General features: G+C 32.2%; 2 protein-coding genes across 2 annotated transcripts; one reads left to right on the top strand and one right to left on the bottom strand.

Annotated features, from left to right (window-relative positions):
* Window positions 1-2,671: 2,671 nt before the first annotated feature.
* Window positions 2,672-12,758, bottom strand: LOC134241829 (RCC1 and BTB domain-containing protein 1-like). Its single transcript, XM_062723854.1, has 15 exons — window positions 12,635-12,758; window positions 12,069-12,279; window positions 11,802-11,909; window positions 11,524-11,690; window positions 10,954-11,044; window positions 10,091-10,158; window positions 9,701-9,808; window positions 7,921-8,063; window positions 7,469-7,659; window positions 7,103-7,158; window positions 6,923-6,993; window positions 6,721-6,774; window positions 6,433-6,530; window positions 4,571-4,701; window positions 2,672-4,428 (listed from the first exon to the last, which is right to left on the bottom strand). The coding sequence occupies exons 2-15, from the start codon at window positions 12,235-12,237 to the stop codon at window positions 4,288-4,290; spliced, it is 1,596 nt and encodes a 531-aa protein (XP_062579838.1). The 5' UTR covers window positions 12,238-12,279; window positions 12,635-12,758; the 3' UTR covers window positions 2,672-4,287.
* An 86-nt stretch (window positions 12,759-12,844) lies between these two features.
* Window positions 12,845-15,562, top strand: LOC134241830 (uncharacterized). The gene is made up of 3 exons (XM_062723855.1): window positions 12,845-12,959; window positions 13,180-13,554; window positions 15,248-15,562. Exons 1-3 carry the CDS (start codon window positions 12,941-12,943, stop codon window positions 15,394-15,396), a joined length of 543 nt encoding a protein of 180 aa, XP_062579839.1. The 5' UTR covers window positions 12,845-12,940; the 3' UTR covers window positions 15,397-15,562.
* Window positions 15,563-15,828: the final 266 nt, after the last annotated feature.

The raw sequence follows: 15,828 nt of genomic DNA, 5'->3' as shown, positions 1-15,828 counted from the left end.
TATAAATGTGTAACAGCAATTTTCATGATGTACATGTTTCTCAGGAACCCCATTTTGTTACCCTGTTCTGGTTTATAAAGCGTAAACTGCCCCAACCCAGGTTATACAGTACAACTTGAGTTGCTAATTCTTTAATTTTCATAATGTACATATTATTTCTCAGGAACTACATTTTGTTACCCTGGATCCAAAGTACTACTACATGTACATGTATATACCATATAATCCCTATTAACCGCCCTGGGCGCTTAGAAAATTGAGGTAACAAAGGCAATGGGCCACATTTAAGCTCACCTGAGCACCAAGGGTAAACTAGTATAAAATGGCTTTTTAAACAGTTTAAATCCAAAAGTAGTCCCATGACTAAGGGTGAAACGTTTAAAAATTTTGTACAACGTTTAGCAGTAAACGAAACGGTACCGTTTAAAAAGGGAAATATTCTATGTTGGATTTTTATGGCTACTCATAAAAAGGATGAAACTAATAATCAATTCTTTCACTTTAATATAAGTAAAGCTGTTATTACAAATTTATTGTTGAAAATCATTGTATTTAATTTCTGTTATATTTACCTCATTTTCATTTTTAAGCACCTCGTCACCCAACTGCTTGGTTTATTTGGTTATATAGAAAAAATAATTGTAAAGATGGAAAATCTCGAAAAAAGTAAAACAGGACCTGCTGAATGTATGAAGTTTTCAAAGACTTAAAAATGTATTATATTTATTTAATCAAAATATATCAAGTTTTATATTTCAAGTGTCGTAAAACATGCTAGTATTAGCAACTCGGAAAAATTTTTGTGTTCGAGTTTTAATATTTTCATTCAATATGTTTCCGGTTTAGATTGTTGCATCAAATGGCCAAAGACGGTGTTTCTTTGTAAATTATTTAATAAAACAATTTTTTTTGTGTTAAACTTTATTGCTGATAGACATTGATAATGACCTTCGTGTAAACATATGTTAAACTGTAAAACACAGTATAATCGAAACGTGCAATTTAATATGAAATGTTATGTTAAATGACCAATCATGGATTTGCTATTTTTTAGAAAATGATTGAGAAGATTTTTAAAGAATTTTCCTATATATTTCTATGTTAAACTTTGGTCGGAAATTTTGATGAATACCCCCGGGTGTGGATTTGAACAAAATTGAATCTACACAGCCAACATGCTTCCAATAAATATGATGAATAATGGCTTTGTCATTCTTGAGAAGAAGATTGTGTGTGATTGACATTAAATTTTCCATATATCAATGTAAAACGAGACAAGTGCTACCTGACTAAGTGGTGATTGTGTGTGAACAAAATTCAAATTTTTCATATTGATGAATGTTCCATATATATATGATGAATTATGGCTTTGTCATTCTTGAGAAGAAGATTTTTAAAGAATTTTCCTATATATATATATTTCTATGATAAAAAATATATTGTATATGTTTAACATAGACATGATTGTGTACAAACTAATTTACATACTCAGCATTCTATAATAAATTATTTTGGAAGGTTTTTAACTTGCATATATTTCATGTAAAAACTTGTCCAATTTATCCTGCATATTACACGTGTAGCAGTTTTAATTACAGCCAAACCTCATTATCTTGAACTTCAATAAAGACGATGAACTTTGGATATCCAAGGATCTAAAATATTTTAAAATAATAATTTTGGATAAATATTTCTATGAAAATGGGATTGGGACCTCCATTTTGGCACTTCGATATACCCATGGTATTCAAGATAACAAACTTCAATCTAAGTTCCTGAGCTGTTTTATAAACAAAGGTCAGGTCTGTCTTCTTGGAAAGAAGATTTTTAAAGAATTTTCTTATATATTTCTAGAAAACTTTCTGTTTCTGTCTTGTGAAATGCTGGCTTTGAATACAGCTTCTGACATAGAGCTAGTGTTTCCAGAGACTGTTAACAGTATCAAAACAAAAGAATTGCTTTTCAGCACAAAGAAATGGGGGAATATTATGTACTGATACACAACTCAAAATATTTGTAAATGTGTAACAGCAATTTTCATGATGTACATATTTCTCAGGAACCCCATTTTGTTACCCTGTTCTGGTTTATAAAGCGTAAACTGCCCCAACCCAGGTTATACAGTACAACTTGAGTTGCTAATTCTTTAATTTTCATAATGTACATATTATTTCTCAGGAACCACATTTTGTTACCCTGGATCCAAAGTACTACTACATGTACATGTATATACCGTATAATCCCTATCAACTGCCCTGGGCGCTTAGAAAATAACGAAAAGGGGGCTGTTATTTTGATATTCTCTTCCTAAAATTTAATGTTATATTTTCATTTCAAAAAATCTTATGAAAAAAAAATAAATTCAAAGAAACACTAAAATATGTCTAACTTTACTTTAAGTGAAGATAACCCATCCATATTATGCTAAATGATTCATTTTCCACCAAGAAATTGGATTATAGAAAGTTTCATTTTCACTTTCTCCAAATCTTGGCAGACTTTTGATACAATTCTAGATGATTTTAATCACTGTACAGGGGGCCCTTATTTCCTGACAATTAAAAAAGACCTAGAGGGGTGCTTATAGGGGCAGGGGCGGTTAACAGGGATTATTCGGTACATGTACATATATGTGTAGAAATGCTTTATAGATTTACAAATGAAGCTAATGTGTAAATTAAACATTTTTATTTATGAAACAACTGAAAATATCAACAACATTTGTTAATAATGACATACGTTGTATCATTTTAAACAGGTATATGGCATTATTGCACAAACCAAATCCAGTATTTATTTAAATCTGGAAATAAAATAACAAGATAGTCTGCTTTATTTGCTTTCCTGAAATATAATACAAGCACATTTCAAAGCCATTTTAGCTCAACACCAAAAATTAAAACCTTTAATAATTCAAAACCACTATCTGCTGTATAATGATTGGCATATGGTGCCTATGCATCTCTACCCATTTATTTTACAAATCTGTCATAATATTTGAAAGTACTAATTACAATAAATGCATGCCTATAGAAAACAATATCATTCTATGGAGAAGGGGGGCTGAAAGCCAAAAAACTAAGAGGTCACATCCTAAATTAGCCTTGGTTTTCTAGTACATTATATTATTGGCCAAATCAAATTTTCCCCTTTGCTTTTGGCAAGACTTATAGTTATATGTACTTGTATATGGATTCAGCAATTTTCGAAACCTTGCAAATATGAAATCCAAAAGTAATGTCAAAACTGCTAAAATTTAAAAGTTTTAAACAAATTATTATATACTAACACCTCTAATTATTTTTATTTTTGCCTTAAAATTTCATTCAAATATACTGTATAAACATTAAAATAAACATGTCAATTGGATACAATGTCCTCTTGTTATAAAATGATGCTGTCCTACGTACCCAGTTTAACATCTCAAGACAGATTACTGTAACTAGGTTTCACCAATGACTCTGAAAAACACTACATATAAAAATATCTTTGAAATTAAAGATATTAATACTAACAGTAATCAGCTCAAAAATCCACTGAAACAATAAAGACTGGGAGTAGACCAAACACAGACCTCTAAAAGAAAAGCTAGGCAACAAGATGTTTACAAAATCTGACTCTCTGAATTTTGGGGCAAGCCCTTACCAACCTCCAAATTCTATTTGGTTCCACTTAGAGTGGTTGGAGAATTAATACTGTCATGCAAGCAAATTTATGTACACATGGGCCAGTTATTATATTCATTGCAACCTGGTTGCAAAGGGGGTACAGTGAAAAAGTAGGAATGATGAATAGTGAAGTCTTCCGTTTGTAAAATGAACAAGCTTCATATCTCACTGTATACTGCAAACATGATACATTTGGTTGTGTATTCTTAATAGCATCTTTGGCGGATAAAAACTTTCACTAATTCAAGTATAGTGCTAAATGTCTTGTACATAAACATTAATGAGATCATTAAGAAATAGGCTAAATCATTTCTATGCTAAATTGTTCAAAAATTAATTTCCGCCAAATATTGTTTACGCTAAATTTAATACATGTACAGAATGTGCTAAGCATTTGTTTTTGTCAAATGTTAAAAAAAGTTTACATTCATGTTTCTTTGGGAGGTAATTTTCCACCCATTTTAAAATCACAACAGAGACTTTCATAGTATGGTTAAAATGAACAAAACGTACAACTCTGTCTTCATTCAAAACTATCAATAATTTTAAGGTTTGTATTGTTCATCATTTAAAATTCCTAATCTGCAGAACAGTGACTCTGTTCTGCAGATTCCAGTTGTCAGTATTTAAAAGCCCCTGACATGGCTGCTTTGCGTATAAATTCCTTCAGCACAGATTCGTCCAACTGGCTAAATGCCTGTGTTTGAGTCACTGCTGTCATGTGGTTCAGAGCAAAACGGAAACAAAACTCCTCAAGATCCTGAAAAATTACAACAAAATTTTAGATTCAAAGATTTTTTTATGGAAATTACTTTTTTGGGAACCTGTTTTGGCAGTCAAATGGTACATGTATTACTGAGGTTTGTTCTTTTGAATTCATTTTATTACGTGTAAGAACCAACCTTTGCTTCAAATTTGACAGCAGCAGCATATAACATGGCCACGTTGTCTGTTGTTATTCCCTTTTTAATGATCTGCTCACAGATCCGCTTCAATGGAGGCTCACAATAGGCATTAGCTAGGTCTAACAGCCCTGTCAATACACAATAATTTCTCATACTGAGTGTACTGATTTAATACATGTAATAGGTATTGACCAAAGGACTAAGATTTCAATATAATACGAGAGTTGTTCGAAAAGTTCGTGGACAACTGTTATATCTTCTTTATTTGACGTCAAATGTTATCCAAATTTGGTAGAAATATTTTAACAATAAATCCAAATGATTTCTATTAAATTTTTCCAAATACATGTATTACGATTTATTCAAAACTTATCCAGATTTTAAAAATGCAAAAATCGGATCGCGGAGCAGGTCAAAATTTAGTAAGTTACAGACAATACACTATATAATGTCTGTAGTCATATTCTCTGTAAAATGGAACAAAAACGAAAAACAACCTAAAAATTTAAATTAAGAATTGTTACATTGATTCGTATACCAAATTATGGCTTTCTATTTTGCTTTGTTGAAAAGAAATCAACTTGAGGAGATAGGTAGTCCTAATTGAAAATGACAAAAATGATGACGTTTTAGAACGTCACGGAGCAGCAGATAACGATGCAATTTTGTGCTTTACTCGGGAAAAACTCTTAATAAACTCTAAAAATGTTGGATGAATCAAGAAAATATGTCACAAGCGAGTTGTGCATGTGTGTACAAATAGTACAGACAGTATTTGAGTGACAGAGACTCTGTATCGGATGAGGATAATCTTTAAAGCTACGGTTGAACTGTAAAAATCTGAACAAAAACTTTAAAAAGTTGGAACATCAAGGAAAGACAGGTGCTTCAGAGTTGCGTATATCCTGTGAAAGCACAGTTAAGTATTAAACGAAATTAAAATGTTAACAAAGAAAATTTTACACAACGAGAGCAATTCTTCAAAAATATATGTCAAGTATTAGAAAAAAGGATTTTATGAGTGGGCATTGGATTATACCATGTGAAATGTATAGGGATCGGTTTTTTTTTTTAGAAATTTTTGACGCTATGTTGTGACGTTACATTGCCGTTAAGGGTGCTCCGCGGGTACAAAACATGTTGATTTTAAAATGAAGTAAATTGATTTCTGTTGAATCGAATGGAATGAAACTTCACACATCAACAAAACAAATATTTTTACATATTATATTGTGCTTATTTTAAATTCTTAATGAGTAAAGTAACGAAGATTGACATCGTCCATGAACTTTTCGAAACAACCCTCGTACAGATGAAATTTCTGTCCCTCCCATTTTGTCTACAAGGTGAAACATCTAGATTACTTATATCCAGATTTATAAGGCTCCAATACACTACTTGTTTGAACATGGTACTCATAACTTTGGAGAAAAAGAAAACAGTTATAAACGAGATAGCAATATCATGACATTAAGTTGCTATTGCTTGAATAGAGGTAAATGATGAAACATTTATACTGCCTCTGTGTGATAAATTGAACTCATAAGATCTATATTAGCTAATGTGCCAATCACATTCGCTTTTGCTAAAAATACTGCATAAAATATTATTGACATGTCAATGTGATTGAATTTATGCAATGTAACCACAAAGCAAAATTCCAATCCATCGGTGAATTTTTAGATACAAAATATACATGTATATATAGGTTCCTGCTTAGATTATCCCATTACATTGGCAATACAGAACAGCTCTGTATGTGTGTTGAAAAATCTTCACTCAGAGAAAGGTCTGTTAACTATGTTTCAAGATGAGAGACATTTTCAATTTCTGTATGATGCATGAAAACCATGTCATACCTATGGCTTGTTCAGGTTTCAGATTAACTTGGTCTGTGTAGAGATACTGTAGGAATGCTTTGTAAACTGAGTAGGAAAACTGGCTCACTTCTATGGAACTGAAAATAAAAAGAAAATTTACATGTAGTACCGGTACTACACATAGCATCCTACTGCCAGGAGCTCAGATTATCTCTTCCAGCTTAAATCATTTAATGAAAATCAAGAGATTATAATTTTTGTAAAATTGAATTTAATTAATCAAAGAACTAATTTATTTGAATTTTTAGACAAGAACAGGTCACTTACTCTCTCCCATCCTCGTCCCAACACGACTGGAACATGGAACGAAAATGTTCACATCTGTAAAAAAAAATTTAAAAAAAAAATGTAAATGTGAACCTCGAAACACAAGCTACATAAACCCTGTCTGTCAATAAATGCCATGCTTTTTAATCAGACTAAGACTACATGTATTGAAGAGGTAATAATAAAATAAAAGAGCCTTTACCTGATTTTGAGCACAGATTTGTGGACATGAATATCTCGTCCTTCGACTGAAAACTTCACATCAGAAGTTATCTGCAAGGCCATAAATTGAAAGATTTAAAATAAGCTTTATACGTTTTATGTTTCAATTAGATTTAATTGATGTGAAGATAAATTTAGATTAATACATGACAAATCTTACCGGGTCATCAAATGCCCTGGACAAACTCTCTACAATACTAGAACCTTTGATGTGATCTGATGGAATAAAATAATATTTTTTGTTTTTTAATTAAATTCTTTTATCTAATGAGGTCACATAAAATAGTGTACAATAATATTTAACTGCTTCCGTTGTGCTAAGGAATCATTTCAATTCAAGATGATTTTCTGAAATTTTCTAAAAATTTATAGGTTTAAGGGGAGACAAATTTTGGAAGACCAGCTACTTATAAAAGACATTACTCGCCATTCTTGCTGAAGATTGTAAATTCCTTGGTAAAGTTCTCCACAATAATGTACATCAAACAAATTAATTTCTACTAATTTTAACTTTTATATGACTTACCCACATTATAGGTCCTCCATGTTACTAATGGAGAGGAGAAGGCAGAAAACACATCATCGGTACATGTGAATTTGGTCAGCATTGGGGAGGTCAGAGATTGACCCCGACATTGACCCCACATATAGACCTTCCCCGTCTCTGTCATGGTGGCAGAGATGTGGGCATAGTGACTGGCCGCTATTTCTACCATCCTGAAATTTGTTCAAAATCAAGGACCTTCAATTATTATATCTTCTCTACTTTGCCATAACGTGAAGCTCAACAATTTTTTGTAATTCATTGGTACCATTTTTACTGCATTAAACAAGGATTTCCATTAAACATGTAAATATAAAACTATAAAAAAGAAAAGAAAGACATAAGATATTATATTTTTCTTTTGAAATCATGAATTTTTATAATGCAAGATTTAGAATTTATTTATTTGTGAATATATCATCCCAGAACCTGACCTTTCACCATTGATGATGACTTTGGATGGTGACACCTGATTAGCTTTGTTCCCAGTTCCCAGCTGTCCATAAGAGTTAGCTCCCCAAGAATATAGATTTCCCTCATCAGACAGGGCCAGAGTGTGGGCATATCCACATACCAGCTAAAATAGTCAGTATAATACAGTGTGAGTCATCCACAAACTAGTCGAAAGAGTCAATATAATACAGTGTGGGCATATCCACATACCAGCTAAAAGAGACGGTATAATACAGTATGGGCATATCCACATACCAGCTAAAAGAGACAGTATAATACAGTATGGGCATATCCACATACCAGCTAAAAGAATCAATATAATACAATGTGGGCATTTCCACATACCAGCTAAAATAGTCAGTATACTATACTGTGGGCATATCCACATACCAGCCGAAATAGTCAGTACAATACATTGTGGGCATATCCACATACCAGCTAAATTAGTCAATAAAATACAGTGTAGGCATATCCACATACCAGCTAGAATAGTCAGTACAATACATTGTGGGCAAATCCACATACCAGCTAAAAGAGTGGACATAATACATTGTGGACATATCCACATACCAGCTAAAATAGTCAATATAATACAGTGTGGGCATATCCACATACCAGCTAAAATAGTCAGTATAATATACAATTATGGACTGTTTAGAAGGGAGACATCACCAATTATCAGGTCTGAGTAGAGTTGTCACCTGAGGGCGCTTGCGCCCGAGGGTGACAACCCTACTCAGACCTGATAATAAACAGTCATTAATAGTTTTATTATCCTGAAGAATATACAATTATCGATTAGATACAGTAGAAAATAGTAATCAAACCTCTTATTTTCTTCTACTCTGCTCCGATTCCATACTTTCAAAATATGTCAACAGACAACTTTGACGTCATCGTTAGAATTTATTGTTTACCGATCCCGCACATTTAGCCATTGTACTTATTAATTGGAGTTATCTTGCTTAAACCACTGCAGTTTTATTCCAAGGGCGACAACACAGCTGTAACCCTGCATGCTCGCTTACCCGTCATCTGAAGGGAGATAATAGTTGTCACCCTGCGCGTGAGGGAGACATCACAAGTTGTCTCCCTGCACGTGACCTGCTCTAAACCAATCAGACTGACTGTATAATTCTGAAGGATAATAATACAGTGTACATATCCACACACCAGCTAAAACAGTGTGAACATATCCACATACCAGCTTAAATGGTCAATATAGATGGAAACATATCGATTAGTTTAGTCCAGGGAAATTTTATATGTATATATGTTATTACTTAGAAGTATGTCAGATTCAGCATCTGGTAATATGCTGGATAATGAATCCTTCATCTTTTATATAGTGCCAGTATAGTCCTGTCGACTTGGAAACCAAAGTTTAGCATAATTTTCTCTCAAGTTGTTGAGGTGATATAAAAATTGGAGGACTGATACTGCAAGTCAGCTATTATTTCAACAACTTTATTTGCACTTGATCACTTTGAAACTGTTTGACTAATATTTTTTGTGAATGAGAAAATAATTTTAAAAGAAAATGTACATTTGCAGAGATTAGTACATGTTTATGTGCAATGTACTTGAAAATAAAAGATTGCAGTGAAAAACAGGAAATATTTCTCACACTCCATTAACATACCTCACACATAAAATATACATCTCAAATATATTAAACCTCGCAATGTTACACCTGACTAAGCATTTAAGCAGGTAATTTTTTCTGGCCATTAATACATAAAGATGAATAATTCCCTTTACCTGGGATATAATGACACCTTGCAGTTGTTGAACTCGACATGGATTTGGTTGGTTAACATTGTTACCAAGTCCTAGCTGACCGTTGCCATTGTAACCCCAGCCATATACCTACAATTTAGACATTCTGAACTTTAGTGCATCTATGTATTACATTACTTCTTCATCAATACACAAATTTATACTATGCACAAAAAGTTTAATGTTACAATGGTAATTTTTTTTAAAAACAAAAGACATTGTTCTTTGGTTTTACTTTGAGATGAATGAAATATGTTCGTTAAGTATCATATACATGTATCAACATAATAAATTCCATCTGGGGAAAAAAAAAATCAAATACAGTTCTGGAAAAGAGAGAGCAGAATCTTTGTGTATAATGTATTCAGTTACCTCTCCATTGTCTAGTAAAGCCATGGATGATGTCTGGCCACAGGCTATTGACAAAGCCATTTTGGACCCTATAATAAAACAGACCAATAGCAAATTCAAATATTTACATTCGCTGTGTTTTTCTACTAGACTAACTGTGAAATTGATTTGAAAACCATTTTCGTGTATACTCATGCGTAGAAATATACACGGAGAAACGTGCATTAACGTACGATCACAATAAGGCTACAGCGATGTTAGTAAAAGTATAACGATATAGGGCAGCAAGAAATTCAAATATTGACTATATTTTCAGTGCTTCTAAGCGTGTAAAATGTAAATATAAGGAATGTTTTTAAGTTTAGTGTGAATTATCGGTGTGTGAATCACACAGACTTGCACATAAGCATATTTTTATTGAAGCGCTAGCGCGCTTCATGAAATATGCCTACGTGACAAGTCTGTGTGATTCACACACCAATAACTCACACAAAACTTTAAAACATTCCATAAAAACATCTTTTTTGTTAATGAAAAAAATGTACACCATTCATGGAGAAAAGCATGCCAGGCATTGGTGTTTATTAAATAGATTCATAAGGCTTCTAATTACTGTATGTGTACATTAAAAAACGGGCTTCATATTTTAGCGGCTTTGGTGTAGACAACAATGCGCTAATTCATGAATATCGCTAAGAAATCATATACATATACAATACACTGAACGCACATGTGTAGCGCTAATTCATGATTATGCCAACAACTCCATACCCAGTGATTGTGCTAAATTTAGAAATAAATATGCCAAATTATGTACACGTATGATGTACAGTATGTTAGGAGCCTCTCTGACATATGATCTATGATTCTGAAACTTAACAAACCTATGACTGCAACAACTTTTCTCGGGGTTGGTTGATTAGTTGTTGTTCCAGAGCCAACTTGTCCACAATTGTTCTGTCCCCAAGCAAATATCTGAGGAAGAAGACATTCTTTTATTCTATATTTTTGAAAATTGTTATGAATGAACTAAACTAAAGCTTTCTTTCACTGTTAAACAATAACTCTTAAACTTCCAAAACTGAATAAATAATAAATTTCTATTTAATACACTGAAATCACATTAGCAACATCTTATTGATAATGCCCATCTTGCTTTCTATTGGGTTCAGAGTATAATGTCAAAATGCTTTTTTTGCATGTGATATTGACATTATGTATGTAGTCACAAATTTTCCACTGAAGTTTGTCCCAGTGTTTAATTAACACTATTATTATTTGATTTATTAAAGCATATCATGACAATCTAAGTTATCTGTGTAATTTTCTACTTATGAAGAACATATATTGTGATTCTGTGGAATTATGACCCCATGGAAAAAACAGTGTGTTTACAGCAATCAATGATTAAAAAAAATAATTCCAAAGACTACATGCTTAGTATGAATTGTTACCTCTCCTTCTTGTGAAAGAGCCAAAGAGTGATGGCTGCCACAAGCCACTCGTAAAATCTTCTTTCCCTGTATGTTTGTACCTATAAGAGTAGGAGTTAAACCCTGTCCAGATCCCCCATTTCCTAACTGACAATATCCATTGTGACCCCAGCTGTACATTTCTCCAGCTGAAAATAAAACAGAATGCATTTTCAGTTCATATGTGTTAGCCTCGCTCAATTGAATCAAATATCAAATAATATATTATTAAAGCTAACAAACTATGATACTTAACTTACTTTTGGAAACTGCAAGGACATGTGGGCCACTCCCAAATGCTATATCCACAATATTTTTCTTGCATAAAACTTCCACTTTTCTCGGCTCAAAGCTACTGTGGGCATCACCTAAACATAAGTAAACTAGTTAAAAAGAAATTAATAACTTTCCACAGACATTTTTAAACAGCACGGGTGTGAAATGAATTTAGATGAGATATATCATGTCTTTTTAAATTGACAGTATTTCCTTTTCATATAATATACTTCTATACTACGTCTAAGTACCCAATCCCAGACAGCTACTGCAGTTGGATCCAATGGCAAATACTTCATCTTCATTTGTGATGTATATTGCTTCATTTCCTGAGCTTCCAAACACACAAATTTTCTTTATTTTTTCTAAATCTTCCTGCTCAAGAATACTGAAAATTGGCCACTTGCTGGCATCTAACATCTTTGCAGAATCGTAATTTCTTCTCAAACCATTTCAAAAACCCTGATAAAAATTTTAAAATTTGTTTGTAATGGAAATATTAAAATTGTATTTTTAATATTGATTTTAAATGCATTTTAGAATAGTGTCAAAATCACTGAGAGAATGGATTACAAATAATGTAGGAAATGGCATGTAAAATAATGGTAATATGGACATTTCGATCATTAAATACAGTGTATAATTAAGAGTGTAAATTATTGATCAATTTCAAAGCAGCTGTTTGTGTCAATAAAATGTATAAAAAAAATTTTTTTTAAAAATCCATATTTAAGTAAAAAAAAATCTTAGCATCCAGGAACAAAGCAATAAGATTGTTAATTAATTCATGAAAGATATATATATATTTTTTACTTACTGTAGCTAACCTGTCTTTCTGATAAACGTCTCTCTAAGAGTTCTGAAAATGACAATCTGAGAAAGAAAGAAATTCAAAGGGGATGTAATGAATGGAATGAAAAATACAAAACCATTATGTACAGAATTGTCATATCCGGTTAAGTGGTCTAAATTTGACTAATCAGAGGCCGTCTAACATGGAATCGACCAATGGCATGATCGAAGACAAAAAAGCGTTCATCTTTCCAGTAAAGCAAGTGCCCGGATCATAAACAACTACAATGTGCTTAGTGTTGCAACCGCATTTATTTAATTAACAGCTTAAATGGAAGGCGTGAAAGAAAGTATGAGTGCATCAATAATTTTACACATTCAAGATTTGTAGCAAAGTTGATGTCAGGAATTTTTTCTCACAAGAATTCACAATTGAAATAGCTGTTTTATCAGGGACCTATATAGTTCCCTGGTTTTATTTTATATTGCTAAAATAAGTGCAATAATTTGATCATTCAGTATTGTCAATATTTAGCATTGCAAGATTTATCGTGCATGTATCTATTTAAGTTGGTGCTGGAACAGATGAAGAAAGTCTTGAAGATATGATGATGAAGTTTGCAGACAAACTTGACAATGACTTGGAGAAAATACAAAAACAATCAACACCCTTTACCAATAGCAGCCAGACTTCAGTCACCATGGAAAAACATACAGCTGCTGGTAATGTGATTACAGAGAATGGAAACGATTCTCTTCTCTCCCTCATGACAGATTTTGCTGAGCAGTTGGACAAGGATACTGTTAAATTGTCTTCTCATACAGTGCAAGAAGCTTCCAATATTGAAACAAATTCTTCACTAGCTTCTTTTCTGGAAAAAGTTGCTGATAAGATGGACACAGAAACCCGGGTTGAAGGAGCAACCTCTTCCAAAGAATCTCAAGGTAAATTAAAATGGATAATAGAATACACAGCCAAATGTATAATATGGTTACTGAATTCAGTGACAATCAGTTCAATAATAACAAGAGATGTTTGAAAAACACTTATGCCCCCCTCCCCCAAATAGCTGGAATTTTTTCTTAGTCCAAGGGAGTAAGTCTGTCCCAAATTTCTTGATCATACACAAAACAGAACTTGACCTAGATATTCATCTGATAAATCTGTATACCAAATTTCATTTCAGTATGTGCAATCTCTGCGAAGAAAATGAATGGAAACTGCAAATTTAATATTGGAATTTTTCTAAGCCCAAGGGGCATAAATGTCAAAAATGGCTCAATCATACCCAAAACAGAAGTTGACCTAGATATTCATCTGATAAACCTGTATACCAAATTTCATTTCAGTATGTGCAACCTCTGCAAAGAAAATGAATGGAAACTGCAAATAATTGGAATTTTTCTGAGTTCAAGGGGCATGAATCTGTCAAAAAAGGCTCGATCCTACCCAAAACAAAAATTGACGTAGATATTCTTATGATAAATCTGTATACCAAATTATTTCAGTATGAGCAACAATAGTGAAGAAAATGAACAGAAACTAAGTAGACCGACGGACGGACCGACCAACAGACAGCAGCAAACCAATGTGCCTTCCCTTCTTCAAGGGGGGGGGGGATGCTTAATTTACCTAAAACTAACTTGACACGGTAGTAATGAAACATATTACCCTCATGGTATCTTTAAAAAAAAAAAAAAACTAGAGCTATTTGCTATTTTGGAGTTTAAAGGTACATGTACTTGGACACAGATTTGAAGTTAATATTTTCTCTACAATATTGCGACTTATATATTTTAATAGCTTATTTCACACAAAAATTAATTAAAAATCTTATTTCATTTAAAAGTTATTAAAACTTCAAATTTTTTGGCGGGTTTGATTGACACATCCTTGCACTTTCACAGATTTTAATTTAACTCTTAATACTTAAGAAAAGTGGCAATCTTGTTGTGCATAAATGAAAAATATTAATACTATAATCCAGGAAATTCAGAGTAGACATGTTCAAAAGCAAAAAAAAACACAATATATTGTCAGTCCGTGCAGTTGTGGTGAAACTTTGACGATTGAACACATCCGGTGAAACGTAAACATCAACATCTGAATAAAATTATTTTTCTGGATTAAAGTTTTAATATTTCTCATTAATACACAACAAGATTGCCACTTTTCCTTAGGATTAAGAATAAAGTTAAAACTTGTGAAAGTGCAAGGATGTGTCAATCAAACCCGCCAAAAAATTTGAAGTTTTAATAACTTTTAAATGAAATAAGATTTTTAATTAATTTTTGTGTGAAATGCTATTAAAATATATAATTCATGATATTATACAGAAAATATTAACATCAAATCTGTGTCCAAGTACCTTTAATAGCATATAAGTGGGTATATTAATTGTTACTTTTACACATGAGTTGCCATCTAAAAAAAATTCCTTCAAATGAATGAACAATTTTACAACAGTCTTCCATAACCAATAGGAAGTTAAGAAAGACAAAGAGCCAAGCAGCATAAGGGAAACACAGTAATCCTCAAAGACAATAAGTTGTTTGTCAAATAAATTATGATATAAAAATCACAAATAATGAAAGAGGAATGACATTTATAATCAAATTTATATTTTATTTCATTTAGATTTACTACAAGATATGATGAGAGATTTGCATAAAGGAATAAAAAATGGAGACTGGTTGACCAAGAACACAGCAGAGAAATGGGTTTCAGAAAATCCAGATTTAGCAAAGGAATATATGCAAGCTGCATCAAAGGGCCAAAACTCCTGACAAAATTGAATTATTTTAAATCTTTTAATTTATTCATTTTCATTGTATCAAAAGAAAGAATGTAATTTGTATATACAGTATAGATTGAGATTGCCTTGTGTACAATGTTATTTGTTACAAGAATATAAGAAGATGCATCTTTCTGGATTTTCTTTGTCAGTGAACTTTAGTTTACCTCCACAGTATCTCCTTCGGCAAAAAAAAAAAAAAAAAAAATAATCATAAAATAAAAAGATTTCAAGTATATAAATAACAGAAACTTAAAAATCCATTTATTTGTTGTTGGGATTTGTTTAGGACTTTTTTTGTTAAACTTTTGATTGAGTCAGCCTTGATACATTATGTGTTGATCAACTGCAAGAGTATTTAAAGTTAAATAAATTTTAAATGTCCAAAGAAAAAAAAAATCCAGTGGGAAGGGTGGGGGTGGGT

Source organism: Saccostrea cucullata, unplaced genomic scaffold, assembly GCF_032062105.1.
Source record: "Saccostrea cucullata isolate Sc308-1 unplaced genomic scaffold, CSIRO_AGI_Scuc_v1 ctg7, whole genome shotgun sequence".
Taxonomy (NCBI): Eukaryota; Metazoa; Mollusca; class Bivalvia; order Ostreida; family Ostreidae; genus Saccostrea; species Saccostrea cuccullata.
This window is presented reverse-complemented; position numbering and strand designations above follow the sequence as displayed.